Raw genomic sequence first — 18740 nt, 5'->3', positions numbered from 1 at the left:
CACCCCACTCAGATGCCAGAGGTGGAAATCGCTTTCCTAGGCTTATCTTGCACCCACATAACATGTGTTAAGGCAGTGCAGTTTGAGCCTGAGGAAGCATTGTTCCTGCATTGGGTGACGTAAAAACTATACGATCTGAGAGCAGGTTTCAGGCACCCGCTGAAGGAGCATCAGAAAGAATAAACGGCAATGTGATCGGCATCGAGCCTTGAACAACATACTGAAACGGTTCTCGATGAAGGGATCTAAAGGTTTTTTCCGAGTTCTATGTCTGGCGACCTTTACTTTGCTGCCACTTGCTGCTGCCCAAGACGAAGCTCTTTTGGCAATCGAGGCTGTTGAAGAGGCCACTCCTTCCCTGCCGCCAGAGTTCACGTGTCCTGTAAAGGTACGAGATGTCATGCACCTCATCTGCGACCATTTCAGTGGGAATATATTCCCTCAAGCTTGTGCTGCTCAGGTGCATGCAGCAAACTAGCTCAGTCTGTCGTCACAGGATCATGGAGCCATCGGGGATGGGACCACCTATGACACAGCGGCTATTCAGGCAGCTATAGATGCGTGCGCAAAGAACAAGGATGGTGGCATCGTGACTTTCGACGAAGACAAGCAGTACCTTAGCGGACATGTCAGGGTGAAAGACGGGGTCAGGCTGCGCCTGCCGAAGTCCGCAACCATTCTAGCAGGATCCAAGGTGTGTGGCATTTTTCATTGCAAGCCACTGATGGCGCCCAGTTCCTTGGTTGTAGTCAGAGGTGCATCATCCCTTGTTGCTAGGCAGCCAGGTAAATTCATGCAACACTGTACATCTTCTAGTAGAATGTCGTGGTACTCATTGTCACTAATAGTGGGGGCACTGTGTCAACGCAATACTGTTGCCGGCTTGCAGAGGGAAATTTACCCAAAGAGCTACGCGGACTGGTACCTGATCCTGTTTGAGTGCCAGAACTGCGGCGTGGAAGGGGAGGGCAGGATAGATGCACAGGGAACACTGTGGACCTATGGAGGGTGTGCTCTTGTCATGTCTCTTGTTATCAGTAGTAATTTCACCTCTCCTTTACGCACTTCATGGCTTCTACGGGTGAACATGGGAGCAAGGCAGCTTAGAATGGCGCATGTCCCCTTTGTGCCGTGAAATGAACTGGGTCGATTTCTGGCGGGACCTCTGGCCTGACGAGGCAGGTGTGCTGCAGGAACCTGGAGCAGAAGCAGGTTACTAATTGGGATGACTCATCATGCCCCAAGCAGGGCGTGTGCAGGCCGCACCTTGTTGGCGTGCGAGACTCCTTCCAGGTCAGATTTTCCAGGATCCCACACCACAGGCTGCCCGTAACATGGAGCACACAGCCGATGGATGCATATTGCACCTCTCAAGATCTTGAAGCACCCCATGATGGCTAATTAAGCCTTTGATTAGCTCTGTTCACAACAAAATACAAGTTTGAAAGCACTGGGCATTTTGTGAGCATGCCCGCGATGCAGGCTTGGGGCATTCAAAGCGTCAAGAGTGCACTTCATACACGACCCTTGACCCCAGACCCTCAACCACCCTGCGTAGGTGACAATCCAGGGGGTGCAGCTGTACGACTCGGTGCATTGGGCGGTGCACATCTTGCGCAGCGAGGCGGTGGCGGTGATGGGGGTCAGCATCTGGGGGGACCCTCTCGTGCCCCTCAGCCGGGGCATTGTCATCGACGGCAGCCGCCGCGTGTACTTGGGCGGCAATGTCATCTCCACTGCCGACGATGCCGTCTCCCTCAAAACCACTGCCGGTGCGCAGTCCCTCTCTTGAATACTGCTTTGACAGCTCCAGTGCCGGCCCTTTTGTTCATCTACAGTGTGCCCAGGGCTCTATGTGTCTGATCTCCAAGTCTAAGGCTTTAGCTGCTCTTTTGTGCAAACAAGCTGCCAAGGGATCAGTGGCTTTTCGGTCAAACCCTGCTCAGTGCAGTTTGCAAGTTTCTACTTGCATCAATCACGCACAAAGCAGCTCTTGGTGCATGTAGAGACAAGTGAAGCAAATTAAATCAGGGTGTAGCTCGTTTCCAGCGGTGCGTGTAGCGGACCGGTACACAAGTAAGCTTGAATGCTGCCACAAGGAGGCCTTCACCGGTTTTATCGCTGTCTAAGAAACAATCAGCCATGCCCAAATTCTTTTATGTTGTTGTGGACAGCGGACAAGCCTGTGGAGTTTGTGCTGGTGGACGGCGGGCTGATACAGTCCAAGTCGGTGGCAATTCAGATCGGCGACGAGACGCGCGCTTCCATGAGCACGCTGGTCTTTCAAAACATCACCATCCGGCAGAGCCACAGGCGCGCATGCCCTGCCTCGCAGCCTCATATCACCGCTGTGCATGTACAGGAGGACAGACTGTGTCCTGCTGGGGAACGCAGTTCTTGCATGGGCCCTGTCTGATGCCTGCTGGTAAAGGCTTGGTAGCTCATGTGCAAAACTAGGTCCTGGGGAATATACAGGATGCAGGACTGGATAAATTAGAAGCAGAGGTTTATGTGTGCATGCAGGGGCCTGGCGATCACAGTGCGCGACGAGGGCAGCGTGAGCGGGGTGCAGTTCACCAACATCAGCATCGAGGCGCTGTTCTTCGAGCGCTCCTGGAAGGGCGCGGCCGAGCCCATCCACATCACTGCCATGCCCCGCACGGTTGGCAGCAAGGTGTGTGATCTTTGCCTCCTGAAGCACTTGCATGCATGGTCATTGCGCGGCAGAAATCGAAGCATTTGCTCTCACCACAAGTCATAAATCCTCTTGTCCTCTTAGCAGTCGAGCAATATTGGTCAGAGGTGGTGACTCGTCAAGTAGGCCATTGAAGCACGCTGAGATCTGCCCATCAAAGTGATTTTAATCCTGGCAAACAAGAAGATGGCTGGAGATTATTGCTGTCACTGAAGGTGCTGTAGTAAATTAGCATGTCGCAACATCAACAACAGGAGGGTGGACAATGTCCAACCCGTAATTTGTGAGTTTGGTTTTGAATTTTCGTGCAGGTGGGCACGGTGACGGACGTGCGCTTCACAAACATCAGCGCGTCTGCAGAGGCTGGTGTAGTGGTGGCGGGATCCCCGGGGTCCACGATAGAGGGTCTGGTGCTGGAGGGATTTAATCTAGAGCTGGTGCGCCAAACAGACATCCCCGGGGGGTTCCTAGACTATCGGCCCAGCCTGCGCGGCTTGGTGGATGACGTTACCACCTCCGCCATCTTCATTGAACACGCCAACCACGCCACGCTCAGCGACATTGAGGTGCGCAGATATACTCTGCTTGTGCCCATGTCTCTTGCTCACTTGAGACAATGCTAGTCTTACCTTGTTGAGGTGCGCAGACACATCTCCCTTGTGTCTACTTACCCAAGTTTCTGTCCTGAGTGTGCTGTCCCATCATACCTGGCGGCGAAAATATGCGGGGGACACTGATCTGTGGCATGTCTGGAGAGGCCCGTCGGATTCTTCTCCCTGCCTTTGACCTGCGCGCTTACAGCATGCTTACCCAGCATTGCTCATCTAATGCGGCGGCCTAGCCTTTGGTATGCATGCTAAAGGGAAACAAGAAAATTTCCTTTAGATTTTGTTAATTCAGCTGGCTTGCTGGGAAGTCTTAGAGAGCTCATTGCAGGTGTGGATTTGGATTTGCAGGTGGTCTGGGGCAAGCCAGCGAGGCCGGAGTGGGGCCAGACGCTGGAGATCACACCGCACTCGGTGCATGCGCTGTCCGTCCAGGTGATAAAGCTTGCGGCGGTGCTCCTTGTTAGCTGCACCTTTGTTCTTTGATGAAGAGCTCCGCTACTGCTCTTGTACAAGGCGTTGCTCCCTCTTGGAGCTTGCCTCCTTTTGGACCGTGCCTCCTGCATGCACTCAAAGGCTTTGTGGACTGAGCCTGACAGCCATGACACCGATCAAGGCCCCACTGTTGCTGGTGAGGGATGTCATCCTGTGCATCCTTTGCAAAAGACATATTGCATGCCACGATCATGTGTCTGAGGTGAAATTGCAAGCCCCGCTGACGGTGCGTGTGCGCGCGCAGAATCTGTTTGTGCACGACGAGTCGGCGCATCCGGCGGGCGGCGCGGAGGCGGCCGGCAGCGCGCGGGGGACCATGATGGAGTGGGTGCGCAAGATCCAGGCCAACCTGCGCTCCGGCAACGGCGCATTCCTCACCCTCGAGGCCAACGCGGCCCGGGGAGTCTCTGGCCGCCGCGCAGCTTCCTCCGCCTCCGTTGCGATGCTGATTCTGAGCGGGCTGGTTGTGCTGGTGCTGGTGGGATTTGCGCTGTATGACCAGGTGGCCCGGCGGCGTTCGGGGGGCGCCAGGGCTGCCTTTGACAAGGTTGCGAGCGCCTGAAAGGGGCAGTGTGCGGGCTTTATGCAGCTCTTCGGCAGACTGTGTCAGCGGTTGTTAGACTTGCTGTGAGTGGTCAAAGCTCCTCTCGTGAAGCAGTGAGGGCAGGCGTCCTCCGGATCAGCAATGGGCCCTCCCTGTGCAGAGGCAACCTGGTTGTTTTAAGTGAGAGCAACACTTGTTCAGTTCTACCCCGCGTGCATGCATGCAATCTGAGGTGCAGCCGCGCTGAGAAGTGGCACTTGTGAACATTGGAGGCAGCTCCGGATGGTGGATGCGTGCATGCTGAAATATGCTTGATGAGTTTTGTGACCCTGTATGGCGCATTTGGACAGCTGGACGCCTAGCTGCCCTTATTTGGCGAGGGGCATCAAATTACCTGGTGTAGTTGATGTAGGGCTGATGATCAGTCGACAGCAAGACGCCTGAATTGTTGTATGGGAGGAACTACTGTGTTGTTGCGTTTGACTCTTGCTAATGCCCACATCACCCGCCTGGACGGCTGAGGAAGCACCCCCCTACCTAGCTGGTACGTTCACATAGCATGTGCGGCTCTGTCATTTGTGCATTGCCACACCGAGCCTGACCATGGCCATATGGACTGGTGAAGCCGGCAATGCTGCCTGGCGTCATAGCGCGGCAGTGAACAGCACGGATGCCCTGAAGTCCGCCAGTCGGTTGCTTGAGCACAGCAGAGGCATGCCGGCCACATGTGCGTGGGGCAAGGGGGCGAGCGGTTTTGTTGCCGTGTGCTTATGTCAGGGCCCGCGCTGCAGGATGTGCACACGTGACAGCAATTGGCTCGCAGCCCACATTTCTTTGCATGCCGCCACCTATTCAGTGATTCGATGGGTGCTACGAATGGTGGCCATGGTGGCCACCAGCCACCATATGGACTGACATGCATGGACCGACAGTCAGTTACTAGGCCTGCTTCAGCTGAGTCACATGTGCACAGACAGAAGACTCACCAGTGACGTGTTATTGCAGTGTAATTACCTCAGGTCTAGTAACTGAGACATGCAAGTAATCTCTGGGCCACGGTTCTTGCTTTACGGTGAGAGTGTGCTGTTACGGATTCATGTCCTGGACGACATGTAATGAAGGCCCTGAATTACACGGTTGATCAGTTCAGGTTCAAGTCATACCTATGAAGGTCTGATTGATCCTACACAAATGAATTCTCTACCGATCATACTCAGGCAAGGTGCAGCTGCTGCCCAACGCACTGCTGGAAAGAGCAAGGTTGCCGATCTGCTGCAGCAGTGCACACGCAATAACCATGCATATGGATTGTTGAGTCTGCGCAGCATTTCCAGCACATCTGCTTCAAAAGATGCTGATGATGGGAGGCCTGGAACTTCTGGCACCCCGGGTAAGGGCTTGCTTATCCTTTATATGCCTGTGGTGCCCGCACCGCTGTACATAGCCAATTCTCTTGCAATTAATATATGTATGGAAGCCTAACCTATGGCGTGCCATGGACAATGGAATATGATTGGCAACATACCTGTCATGCAGACGCATCGGACCAGGGCAACAGCCTCCCAGAAAATGCAACAGCCGCAGAAATGCGACAATGGGCAGATAGAATGCTTGGGCACAAGGCAGAGCCGAAGAGAGGTACGTGTCACCGTTCTTTCATCTGATATGTTCTTCTGTACGGGATTCAGCTAGTGTTCATCGACATCATCTGGTGATGTGCAGGAGATGAGGATCCTTCTTCTGTTAGCACACTTGCGGCGTTAGACGAGCCCTTGCAGCCACTGGAAGAACCGCTGCAAGAAGCGGTTGGCATGATTAGTCCTGAAGTCAGTGGGGCTGACACTCCGGCAGTGTCTGTTTCTCTGGAGGTATGCTGCTTTGATCTGACACAACATTCAACTCTATCCTTAATAAACTTCTTTAATTACTGCCCAGCATTATGTGAGTTTGGATCATGTTGACCGATACATAAGCGATTGCCTTGTATCAAGTGGCTGAGCATCATAGAGCTTCCTGCCAGACATCAATTTGTTGGATTACCAGGAGGACAGCGCGCTCCCAGAGGATTATGCCCTGGATCTTGAGGAGGGGGATCTACTGGAAGCTGCCGCAGCCGTGGATGTGCCGATGGAGGGAGTTTCGGCGGGTGCAGAGCTGAGCACACCAGTGCCCCAAATGGAATCTTTGAAGGAGGACGAAGAGCAGCAGGAGGAGGAGGATCCCAGTGATGCCTGGGCCAGGTTTGTGGAGCAGAGGTTTGGAGAGAAGGTGGATCTGGGGGCTTCGAGTGCGCGGAGCAGCTCTGCGGCTGCCGCAGAGGGGACAGCGGACTCTGCTGTGCCTTCCTGGCGCAGATTTGTGATGCCGGGCAACACTGGTGAGACATGCAGCCTGCATGTGTCTTTGTATTCCAGCACGTGTGGTGTCCAAATGAAGCTGACAGTCTGCCTGAAAGTAAGGAGAGATACCTTAGTTGCTGCTTGCAACTATTGTCTGCTGGACTCGTTGCTGGGTTCCAGTCCTGATGTGCTTGTGGATGGTGTTGTGCAGACGACATGAAGGCAGAGGCGGATGCGGCGGCCAAGAGACTCGCCGGAGAGACGAAGAGCGTTGATCTGCCTGACTTCTTCAACATGAAGGACCCGAGGTGAGTGTCTATCTTCACTGCAGCAACACACGGCTATGTATCCTCAGCTAATCCATGCCTCTTGGTCAGGGCTGCACTTGAATTTGAATATGAAGTTCTCCTGTGCGTCAGGAGGGAGCTGGAGCGGCTGCTGCCGGAGACCGCGCGGCGCCATGACCTGGCGCAGTCGGCCTTCATCCAGCCGATGCGGGACGACGCCGATGCGCGCGCGGCCGCCACAGCCGCCGCGCCGGTGTCCTTCAAGGCCAGCGCGCCGCTGGAGCCGTCGATCTTCGAGCCCGCGCAGCCGCCGCCGCGCCGCGTCACCGTCATCGAGCCGCCGATGGACCGCCTGGCCAACCCGGTCACTGGCTATGCCAATCTTGGCCGCCCCCGCAGCGTGAGCTCCTTCCTCTGTCTGCTCCCTCCTATATTGCTCCCTGCGTGCTTCTATCCTTTTATCCCTTTACTCTTGGGCCAGGAGGCACCCTGTTGTTGGTGACAGGAGCTCGTTTTTCAACACGCTCACTGTCTTCTGGTTTGAATGTGAGGCACACCCTTCAGTTTAAGTCAAGTAAACTCACCGGGCCCCACAGTGTGAGCCCCGCCCTGCTATTGTCGCAAGGGTTGCATCGTTGTATGTCTCTATTGCTCCATTGCTGGCCGTTGCTGGCTCTCCAGCGTGATGTCCTCTGTAGCACTAGGTTGCGCAGTCACTTCCATGGCTGTTGCAAGGGGCGTGGCACCTTGTGCTGGAAATACGGTGCAACAGGTGCTGATGTTTCTGCCTCTCTGTCGAGGCAGAATTGCTGCTGGGGTTCCTATTGCATGGGCACACCATGAATCTTGACGGTGCTTTTCAATGATGAGTGCTGCAGGCATTTAAAATGTCACACATCCCATTAATAAGACTTCTTACTCTTGATTGCTGTCTGCAGGAACGGCTGGGGTGGCCGCGCGATGACGGCGGTATGGGCGAGAGGGGGCGCTTTGGGAACCACCAAGAGGCCCCCCGCCTACACCCCACGCGCATGTTCTACCCAGGCCAGACCTACGACCCTGAGGTGTGTGTCAAAAGGCATATGCGCTCATCTGTCCATGGTTCCCTCACGTAGAGAGAGTCACCAAGCTACCATTGGTCTTCTCGCCCTTTTGACTGACCTGGGAGTCTGCATGCCATTGTTTCCGCACTGTCATCTCTGCGGTATGTGCACATGACCCGACATTCTCATGACAAAATTGCCTGTCTTATTGGCTCCTCATTCCGGCACGTACATTGAAACACTTGCGTGCCAGCCTTTGAAAAATTTCTTTGAACAGTGGGTGATGGGCAGCTGGTCCCTGGTTTTGCATGCATCAAACATCACGTTGGCCCCGGCTGGCAGGGGGCGGTGAAGATTTTGAGCACCGTGCCCACAATTGATCGGGTCTTGCTTGGATCAGGCGATGCCAACAAGGGGTAGGATTTTGGCGCGTATTTGATTGCAGCTTTTTGGAAGACGCAGCTTGCCTTTTGGCAGGAAAGGTGTGAAATGATAAAATTAAATTATTACTACTTCAGAGGGACACAGAAGGAGCTGAAACGCCAGCCATAACAATCTCCCGTGCACAGGACCTGGTGGACTCTGGAGAGCAGGTCGGCTGGCGCAAGCACGCGGTCAAGGTGGCCACGGACAAGGCGACCAACGGCGTGGTGCGGCAGAGGGCGGATTTCCGCGACCAGGGCTTTCTGAACAGGTTCATCAGCGAGCTGGGCAAGCTGCCGCCCAAGCGCACCACTCGGCTGCAGCAGAAGACGCACCGCCACCTCTGCCGCCAGATCAAGGTGCTGCAGCCGCTCCCCTTTCTCCGCCGTGGTGTGCTGTGAGGTCAGACTGCTTGTTTGCGGTCCATGGCCTGATGTCGCATAAGTACTTGGTGCATCTTTAGTATCCTCCATCCAGAGATTAAAAAAAATGCCGGAGAGCTCCCAAGAATGTGAGTTGAACCTGTCTGTACACTAGGGACCAAGTGTTGTGTGATCTGAGCGAGTCAATGTCCCCTGCGCAGCTGGCGCGCCAGATGGCGCTGCTGCCGATCGACTCGCAGCTGTCAGCCGAGTACCTGGAGCGCACAGGGGCAGTGCAGAGCAAGAATGTGACATCAGGCGTGGAGCACAACCCGCACATGCAGCGAGCGGTGTATGGGACCAGGTTGCGAGCGTGATTCACCTGTTGCTCAGCATAACTTCATTTACACATGTGTCGATGTGCAGCAATGTCAATATACGTCCTTGAAGTAAGCGCGTGCTAAATGTGCTGGTGCCCGAAGCCACGGCCTCTTCATCTCAGTCATTCAAGCGTCAGCATTGGCTACCTGCAATCATCCTTTGGAATTAAATCTGGCCTCGTCTACACACCCTCAATCCTTAATTAAGCAGCAGGCGCATCGACAGCAAGCAGGGGTAAACTAGTAGGCTTTATTGGTAACCACTAAGTACTTGTCAACCATCAAAAGCATCACACGCCACTAAAAAATAGTGCAGCAAGCACGGCTGCCACATCCTAAGAATTCTATAAACCTCCTAAACAAGCGACACACAGGTCCCAACGAGCTTCTCTCAGAACCCAATGCGGATGCTCTCGCATGCACGCTTCCTTGCGGTAGCACTTGCACGATAGCCTTTCACATGGACTAGGAATATGAATGGCATGTGATTTTCCCAAGCACATGCAGCAAGAAATGTCTGGCAGCCCTTGCAAGCGCTCCCTCCATGCCAATTGTCAAGAGCAGGCGAGAGAATGGGCCGACTCCGTCTTGGTCCAAAAATATATGCCTCAGGCCAGGCCAAACATCTTAATCAGACCTTCTCTGAGAACATGGCAAACTCGGTGATGCCCTTGAGGCTCGGCAGCTTGGCCAGGAGCTCGGGGGTGGGCTCCATGTCTAGTCCCAGGGCCATGACTGCGTCGTTGTCGGGGGTGACTGACACGGACATGAAGCTGATGTTGACTCCAGCCTCTGCCAGCACTGTGGACACCGCTGAGATGACGCCCGGCTGGTCCTTCTGCCGCGTCTGCACAGCAGGCCACAAGTTCGCACGTCAGCCTCTCAAGCAATGGGGTTTGGGACAGATTTTTCTGGTACTGAACTCAGACTGGCACATGCGCATGGGATTCATGCATGACACTGAGACAAGACCACAGTACTTCTGTCATCATGCCCTGATGGATCCCATGTGCACATGCCGGGCACTCTGCCTCAACCCTCATGGGCACAGCAGCAGCAAACAAACAAGATCATTTCACATTCTATATAAAACCTTCCATTTTGGGAAGTTGTGTGTCCCATATTTGGCCAGGACAGGCCCTGGGAAGCCTGGAGCACAGCGGGAAAGGGAACAGAGGCCCTGCTTCAATCTGTACTTCAGAAGAAGGTAAGGGGAAGCGCACCAAGAGGATGATGCCGTCGAGGGAGAGGTCGACGTCGAAGGTGCCAATGCGCGTGAGGTAGGGAGCGGCGCCCTTCACTGTGCCGGTGACGGAAATTTTCCGGTCCGTGCCGAGCGCTGCGCTGAAGCGCGTGTCGCTGCTGCCCAGGGCGATGCGCAGCGACTTCAGCACCTCCTGCATGCATGCAAACTCATGTGTCACAAGAAGCTCTGTGGAAAATTTATGGCCCGCACAATCCCGGAAGCCCTGAAGTGCTCGCATGGAATATAAGGGACCAGGAATGGCTGTGCCGCTTCTGAATGGAAGGCATGCGTGCCTTTCTTGTTGCTTGTCGCTGCACTGCTCTGCAATGGCCAGTGTCCAACAATACTTCAGCATGCTGCACTACTGGCCAACTGTAAGCGTGTAACAATGGCCCTGTCGCACCCTTGAGACGCCACTGATTGCAAGAGCATCTAAAGAGTCATACCGCACGTATATCTCTGTTGTAGGCAGAAAGGGAGCATTAAATCTGTTGTTAGTGGCTGGCATGGGAGCTCCAGGACTGCAGCAAGGTGAGCAGGGCGGTCACCTTGCCCTCGGCGGGCACGGTGGACTCGATGATGCGCAGGCCGCGGTTCTTGGCCAGCAGGTCGGCGTTAACCAGGTTGACGTTGGCCGTTGTGATCTGCTCCAGGATGCCCTTGATCACCATCGCGCGCAGCAGCCGCGTGTCCAAGTCATCTGCACACCAGTCTGACTGCTTCAATATTCGTGCAGATTTGTCGGTCTGCATGCAACTACAAGCGGCGCGGTCGCGCAAATCCCCATTCTGAATAGGTGCCCACCCAGATGACTGCAGGGCGGCCCACTCCCATGCAATCACTGAAGAATTGGTAGAGTGGTGCTGCATTCCTGACTCTGCTGAGCCATGCAGTGCGTGAGGATAATGCAAAGCAGTGCTTTGGCAAGATTGACAACCTAGGCGCTCTCTGCTGCACTTTGCATGCACAAAGATGCACAGACACTCTGACAATAATAGGGATTGACGTCGGGGGGCGGGCGTACCTCCGCGGGGGGTGGCGTAGGTGATGTGGACGTCTGTGAAGCCGTGGCTTCCCACCAGCTGCACCGCAGCACGGCCCAGGCCCAACGCCAGCGCCACAAACGGCTGCAGCTCCGCCAGAACCTCTGCCGGCACCATTGGCGCATTCACCGCCGTCGCTGCCAGCTCACCCTGCACATCGCATAACTCGCCAGTGAAAGAAGACAGCTTTACTTTGAATTCTTGAATGCTTCTCAGCGTGCTATTTTAGTATGGCACCGAAGGTGGTTCCACCAGCAGTCAGAGGCTCCCAAAAATGCACGGAAGAGTGTCACTCCTCAAAGAAGGTCTTCCTGTTGCCGCAATTTACCATGTGCTCCTTTTAAGAGGACAAAGCTTGGACAGCTTCACCATCCAGGACGCAAAGGTGTGGGACAACAAAGTCCTGCTGCCGTGCAAAGCTTCCTTGCTGCTTGCAGAGCCACAGCACAGCTCATGAAACTTACAACAAGGGGTATCATGTTCACAAAGAAGGCGGCCAAGGCACCTTGAGGGCGGACACGACGGCCTCGGCGATTTCGACGGAGACGCCCTCCTGGGCCTCGGTGGTGCTGGCGCCCAGGTGCGGCGTGCACACCACGTCCTCGCGGCCCACCAGCGGATTGTCTGCCGGCGGCGGCTCCTTCACAAACACATCCAGCGCCGCCTGCCACACAGCATCTCTGTCATCCCTCATCCTATCTCCTGGCACTGCAGGTGTCCACTCTACCTTACTGTCCATGACTGCCTAGGTAAAGCTAATAAGTGGTCCCACATGTGTCCCATCTAGAACCATGGACTTCACTTTTCGAGTGATGAAGCAGTGTTGTTGCTTCACAGCGTCCAACCCACCCGCTCGGCACCCTTTGCATACTGTGGCTCTTGGCTTATCCCCGGCTTGGAATGACTCGTACGAGAGCCGTGCTCAGCAGCATGTACGGTACTACATGCCAAGCTCACAAGTGGCAAGTGAATTGGAGGCCTGCGAGCTGAAGGAATTCAGATGAGGCAGGGGTCGGTAGGGGGCCGAAAGGGATGCGCGCCTGTGCAACGATGCCGGCGTCGAGCGCACGAACGAGAGCCGGCTCGTCGATGACACCGCCGCGGGCAACGTTGATGACGCGCGCGCCCCTCTTCATCTTGCTGAACGTGTCGTCGTTGAAGATGCCCTGCGCGGAGTCCGCACAGGCATTTATTTCATCTCAAGGTGTATACCTTGCATGGTTGTGCATGAGAGTGGCTCGAGGGGGTGACCAAGCGCCACGGTTTTTACTGCTAAAAGCAATGAATATATTGCAGCGGCTCTTTTGGATCCCGCCTGGTGTATTGTGTGTATGGCAGCTGTAGTGGCGGCAATCTGTCAATTGTCATGTCATTCACCAGCAGACCTACAGTGATTCAAGCAGGAGAACAAGATAACTGCCTGCATAATCCGGCAACTCGAGAAGGGGACTTTGCACAGAGAAGGAAGCATGGCTGGTGTGCACCTTGGTCTGGGGGGTCATGGGCATGTGGAGGGAGAAGAAGTCGCCCTGCGCGAGGGCCTCCTCCCAGGACACCAGCTTGACGCCCAGCGCCTGCGCCTTCACCTCCGATGCGTACGGGTCGTACGCTATCACGCTGGCAAAGCCCAGGCCGATGCCCCTCCGCGCCACCTCGCTGCCCACCTGGAGGTATCAAAGCACCTCGTCAGACAGCCTCTACTTGACGGCTCAGCAGCGCCGCGCAGCTTCTGCGCAGAGAGCAGCTGTAAGCGGAATCTGGAATTTGCACATGGGCACAGGCTTTTTATATATCCAGGTCAGTCCTTGCACAAGCATTCCATGCACTTTCTCACCTCAGGCAAGCTGCCACCGGTGGCCAGGCATGTGCATCGGTAGTGAACATGATCAAGCCCAGGGGCGCACCTTGCCGAAGCCCATAATGCAAAGCGTCTTGCCGACGATGGAAACTCCCACATACTTGGAGCGCGCCCACTTGCCGGCCTTCACGCTCGCATCGGCCTGCGCCACGTTGCGGGACAGCGCGCAGATGAGCGCGATGCCGTGCTCCGCGGCCGCAATCGTGTTGGCCGTCGGCGCGTTCACCACCAGGCAGCCGTGCTGTGCTACACACAACAATTCCCGCATCAGGCGCTGCCAGGCAGTCTCTCACAGGAAGACTCTTGATGATATGTCTTACTGTGCGAGACGAAGTGGGTGCACTGATACAAAATTGGAGATTGTCAGGCATCGGTCAACTGGCAAGGAGCAATGTGCAGCTTTTTGGTGGCTTCACCAGGCTTGCACGCTAAATTGATTGTCTTGTCACCCAGACTGGTTAGTTCAGTAGAGGTTAACAGCAAGGTGGCAGGAGAGGAGTAAGGTGCAGGGTTCATTGGGTTGACATGCGATTATTTTGGGGCAAGAGAGGGGCACATATCTGTTGCGCTCGCCAGGTCGACATTGTCGACTCCCACGCCAGCCCTGCCGACCACCTTGAGGCGCCCCTTGGAAGCCTCAAAGACCTCCTTCGTGACCTGCAAATACGACCATGATAAGAAGACACACTTTCTGCCCAAAAAGGGATGTGCGCATGCCAATAGGGCGTGCACAGGTTGGGCAGCAATGCACAGAAGGACAAGAGGCATGCCTGTGTTGCCGAGCGGATGATCAGAGCGTCAGCTGTGGCTATCCTCTCGCACAGCTGCTCTGGGGTGAGGTCGTAGGCTTTCTCAACATCCCCATGCTGGCTCAGGAGATCAATGCCTGCGCAGCGCCACTCATCATCGCAGCTCCCCCGACTTTGTGCAGATGTGTACGTTCACTGCACTTCCAGACGTATTACAAAGAGCAGGGCGTGTGCATGTTCAGAATGTCAGCTTACCTGGTTCACCTAGCTCCTCTGTGACCAGAATGGTGGGCCTCTCCGGGGCCGCCACCGCCACAACTGCAGGGCACAGCAAATGTCAATGCTCCCCCATGCAGACTGGAAGGCCGCTGAAGAACTTTGCATTCGGTTGTGACCAGTGAATGGGCTTCAGAGATACTAATATGCCGCTGTGCAAGAGTGTTAACGTTGCAGCAGAACCCTGTGTCACACCTGGTGTTGCTTGGAGGCGCGAGGATCGTGTAGGAGTCTGTATCGGCCCCTTCAAGGAAAGAGGAACAAGGCAGACCTGCAAGATACACAGTGATTCCTAATATCAACCCTGCAACTGATCCAGTGCCTCCTCAATCAATAAAATCGTGTAATATCAACACCTTCGCATTGTAATTTGTACCAGATTGATTGCGGTACAAAATCCAGCTCTTCTCAGAGAAATAATTTGGCCTTGATTGAACACGAAGGAACAAAATACATCCCAAGTTGTACCTGCGAGCTTGTCGAAGCAAGGCGCCCCCGCGATGTGCGTTCCTGTCCATTCCAGCTCTGCATGTAGCATGTCTGGCAGGCTACAGGAATTGGTATCCTGCAGGGTCCACTGACCCGCATCACGTGTTGAGTTGATGGTGCCTTCTGCATCGCGACTATTCCTGCCCACCTAGCAGGACACAACTGGCTTCGTCCCAAACTAATGTCAACTGTGATTATCTGGGGTTCCTCCTGCCCAGTTTTTTTGTGATCAGTGATGTTTGCTGCCTTGCCTTTCGTCCTGTTTCAAAACGACAGCCGTCCCAGCCTGATCTGGCTATCAGCCTAGATAGGATCCCGCATGAGCGCTCACCCTCTTGTGACCCTGAATAGAAGCTGCGATCTAGAATCACTTCCGTTCAATTCTCACAATCTTTTCCCTCGTTTGACTGAACAGCAAGGAGAACAACAACGTTTGCTCACCGCAAACGGGCGTCTTGTAGGCATACTGAAGTGGCATTCTGCGGTTGTAAAGCCTTTTGGTTAACACTTATCACGCCTGCCTTAGTGGCCTCGGACGAACTTACTTTGTCATAAGGAGTTCCAGAACGGCGCGTCGCAGGCTTGTAGCGTTCTGGGAGGGACTTCGCAGCACGCTGCGATGCCTGCACAAAGGTGATAAAGCTGTGCTTTAGCGCGGGGGTCCTGGAAGGGCTTGCCTGAAAGCATGCAATTTGTTCCCTGATGCCCTTGGATAGAAGATGATAGTACATGCATTGCTCAGTTCGTCGTTTGCAAACCAATTTCAGCAATATTTGTGGGGCACGGCAGGCCACACATAGGATCGAAGTTTTGCGAGGGGACAGGATTGCCATTCAAGGGTGGACCAGTTGGACAATTGGCAAGGAGCATTGGTCATCGTCGATGTGTGCAAAGGTGCGGGTGGTGGTGATCTGGAACTCCACCGGAGCAAGATTGGAAGATGCATGCGAAGTCCTTACGGTGACCAAGTTGAAATTTATACCCGTTCCAGGCTCTGAAAAGAAGGGTAATCGTGATGCAGGCGTGCATTATGTTCCCCAACACTGGCACTCTTGGCAAGCCCCAGGGAGCACCCAGCCACTGTGAGGGGCAGTGATGTCAGGCCAGCAGCTGCTGGCGCAGACAGCTACAGAAGCATTCGACTGGCAGCCAGATGGCAGGATGTGCAATCTGCTATCAACAAGCAGCCATGCATAGACGCGGGGACAGCTGCTTATGCCCTGTACCGCCTTGGGTGCTTGTATAGCTTCATGACATGGCAGCGACAAGCAGGCATGTCACTCCACCTCGTCATATTGTAACCCAATGAGGTCCAAATTTTGGAGATGATTAGTCTGCACGTGATCATCACGCATATGTGTGGCCAGTAATAACCTGAAACTGTGATTGCTGTCTGCAGCGTTGGAACAGTCTGGCCTGATTGAGCGGCTGTTGGAGATTGCTGCCAACAAAGTCAGCGCCTTTGGGGCCACAGAAGTCACCCTCACTCTGGATGGCCTGGCTCGCTTGAAACAGCGGCCCTCCTCACTGCTCCTGGATGCGCTTTCTAAGCAGGTCAACCCCCGAATTCTTCTGCACCTTCACATGCACTATCTGATGGCACGGCTTTGGCTGAAGGCCTTCGATGCATCATCGACCTTGGTCTTCTTCATACTGATGATTTATGTACACCGCAGGCTTGCACGCATGCAGCAAGCTTGCAGCCCTCACAGGTGCCGCTTATACTCTGGGCGTTTGCAATGCTGAACTACAATCCGCTAGTGGCAGTGCTCTCAGCCCTGGACCAGCAGGTGGAGCGGCTCAGCTCGCAGATCACTGCCCAGGTGTGCCCTCGTGCCGGTGTCTTTAAATGGTACATCTTCATATGTTTATCATTGTCGGTGTGATTAGTGGTGAGATGCCATTCACGTCCTGAGATGCAGCTTGAACGTCCTTTGCCAGAGCCTCAGAAGGATTGAGCAAGTGTCAAATTCTCTGGCAGATGACGTCAGTTGCATCTGGCAATGTGACTGCAAATGCGTCACAAGTGCAAAAGGCTCAGTTGTCTTTCACAGTCACTAGGAGATGCACAGGGACCACAGGCTCACCTTACTGCATTGCTGCAGGGCATCTCCCTGGTGCTGTGGTCATACCAGACATGGCGGCATCACCCAGAGGGCAGCACACTGGCAGCCCTGTCAGCAGCAATCCGGCAGAGAGTCATGAGCTTCAAGCCCAGCGAGCTTGCCACCTCCATGGATGCCTTCTCAGCTCTGGGCTTCCACCCTGGCAATGATGTTGTTCAGGTACTTTCTTCCTCTTTTTGGTTTTTGTGGGTCGCCACTCTGGCTGCCCTTCTCATGTGCGGGGCACATTCCTCACCACAGGTCTGGGGTATGAATACACCAGCATTAGCTGTAAATTCATGTGCACATGTTCTGCGATGTAAAATCTGAAGTTGGTGTTCTGTTGAATTGTCACAGGCTGTGGCATCGCGGGTGGGCTATGTTGCTGCTCCTGCAGCGCTAGCAACAGAGGTGGTCAACCACCGGGCGATGGATGCATGGTCTGTCGGCTTCCGCCGCGCAGCTGCAGACGTTGTCAACGCGAGCAGCGAAGGTGCAGACACACTGCCATCCCATGTTTCCTCATCATGCCAGATTACCTTGCCTACGGCGTTCACTGCAATTTGCGCCGCAAAGAATACCTTTGTGCCCAGGCAGCTATTGAAACCACCTAGCAATATTCAGGGGCTCTGCTATCCTGGATGTGGTTATCACACATTATCATAGCATCTGTGGGAATTCTCCTGAGGCAGAGCTTATTGAAATGCAGGCGAGGCTGCCAAGGCACTGTATGCAGCGGCGCGCACGTCTGCAAAGGAGACGGCCGCGGCCGTTTCGGCTTCCGGCCGCGCTGCAGCTGAGGGGGTGAAGCGCAGGGCGCAGCGCGCAAAGACTGCCCTGAGGGAGGCTGGCGAGGATTTGGCGAGGGCACCAGCGGTGCGAACCCTACTACTTCATGCGACCGAATTGGGTTCTTTTGTGATTTGGACTGCTCTTCTCACAAACACAACACTCCTCCTAAGGAGCAGTGACAGGCCTCTCAAGGATCATGGCAAGCGGCTGAAAGATCCCATTAGATTTATGCTTTGGCAGTGGGAGGTCAACTGAACATCAGAATTGTGCCCGTTTGTGCTGCTGGGGAATTTCTCCATGGTGACTATGCTGAAATCTTGCTTGATTCATCTGGAACCCAAGATTACAGCATATCTTGCATGGTGCCATTCTCAAAGGGACCAAAGCGGCATGCTGCAACCTGTCGAGAAGTGCAAAATTATGAAAAACGGCAGACTGAGGTGTGTGCTTAATTCCTGCAGGGCCTTGGAGCATCCATGGAAGACTGGCTGTACGAATTTGGGCAGCCCAACAATGCACGAACCCCCATGCTCTGTGCAGCAGTCGCTCAGCAACCCCAGATGAGCCGCAGTCGCTGGCCCATCGGCAGAGAACCTGGTCGCATGATGCATTCTGACTTATAGTGTCAGCGCATAATGCGGCTAAGTACATTTTGCTTGTATTTGTTATTTTTGTCCCCAATTTTGCTGAATGGGTATTCAATTTTTGCCGGTGATGAGTTTTTATGGTTCAAGCTTGGAGGTGTGAGCTTGACCACTACTTATATGCCATTTTGTGATGTATATTGTAATTAAGATGCATTGGTGTGGTCAAATTGTGCATGAGTATAGTTCAGGTGGTCTTGAGATCTGTGATACCCATTGCTGGCACTTGTACACCTCTCAATGAAGCTTTACAATAGCATGACAATTATTGAAGACCACTAGTAATGGCAGCGCAGCTCTCTGCCCTGCCATAACTTCCAGAGCAATCAATGAGCTTGCTTCACACCCACAATTGGTCACCCACA

The 18740-nt window shown here is 54.3% G+C and overlaps 3 protein-coding genes across 3 annotated transcripts; 2 read left to right on the top strand and 1 right to left on the bottom strand.

Annotated features, from left to right (window-relative positions):
* Positions 1-235: 235 nt before the first annotated feature.
* COCSUDRAFT_40892 (pectin lyase-like protein) lies at positions 236-9170 on the top strand (the record flags this gene model as incomplete). The annotated part of the gene is made up of 16 exons (XM_005649000.1): positions 236-388; positions 497-694; positions 890-1008; positions 1194-1293; positions 1559-1772; positions 2175-2373; positions 2524-2674; positions 3007-3261; positions 3652-3735; positions 4040-4297; positions 6383-6626; positions 6890-6986; positions 7098-7365; positions 7904-8029; positions 8578-8790; positions 9015-9170. 16 exons carry the CDS (start codon positions 236-238, stop codon positions 9168-9170), a joined length of 2835 nt encoding a protein of 944 aa, XP_005649057.1.
* A 10-nt stretch (positions 9171-9180) lies between these two features.
* COCSUDRAFT_52981 (phosphoglycerate dehydrogenase) lies at positions 9181-15066 on the bottom strand. Its single transcript, XM_005648999.1, has 13 exons — positions 14814-15066; positions 14541-14616; positions 14325-14387; positions 14091-14206; positions 13903-13977; positions 13367-13561; positions 12947-13126; positions 12503-12628; positions 11968-12126; positions 11499-11612; positions 10968-11165; positions 10397-10570; positions 9181-10020 (listed from the first exon to the last, which is right to left on the bottom strand). Exons 1-13 carry the CDS (start codon positions 14961-14963, stop codon positions 9805-9807), a joined length of 1842 nt encoding a protein of 613 aa, XP_005649056.1. The 5' UTR covers positions 14964-15066; the 3' UTR covers positions 9181-9804.
* Positions 15067-15716: 650 nt separating this feature from the next.
* Positions 15717-18295, top strand: COCSUDRAFT_61940 (hypothetical protein; the record flags this gene model as incomplete). Its single annotated transcript, XM_005648998.1, has 8 exons — positions 15717-15728; positions 15856-15916; positions 16234-16388; positions 16511-16657; positions 16940-17119; positions 17297-17432; positions 17649-17815; positions 18272-18295. The coding sequence occupies 8 exons, from the start codon at positions 15717-15719 to the stop codon at positions 18293-18295; spliced, it is 882 nt and encodes a 293-aa protein (XP_005649055.1).
* Positions 18296-18740: the final 445 nt, after the last annotated feature.

Source organism: Coccomyxa subellipsoidea, assembly GCF_000258705.1.
Source record: "Coccomyxa subellipsoidea C-169, whole genome shotgun sequence".
Lineage (NCBI taxonomy): Eukaryota > Viridiplantae > Chlorophyta > Trebouxiophyceae > Coccomyxaceae > Coccomyxa > Coccomyxa subellipsoidea.
The sequence above is the reverse complement of the archived record's forward strand: the minus strand, read 5'-3'. Positions and strand labels throughout refer to the sequence as shown.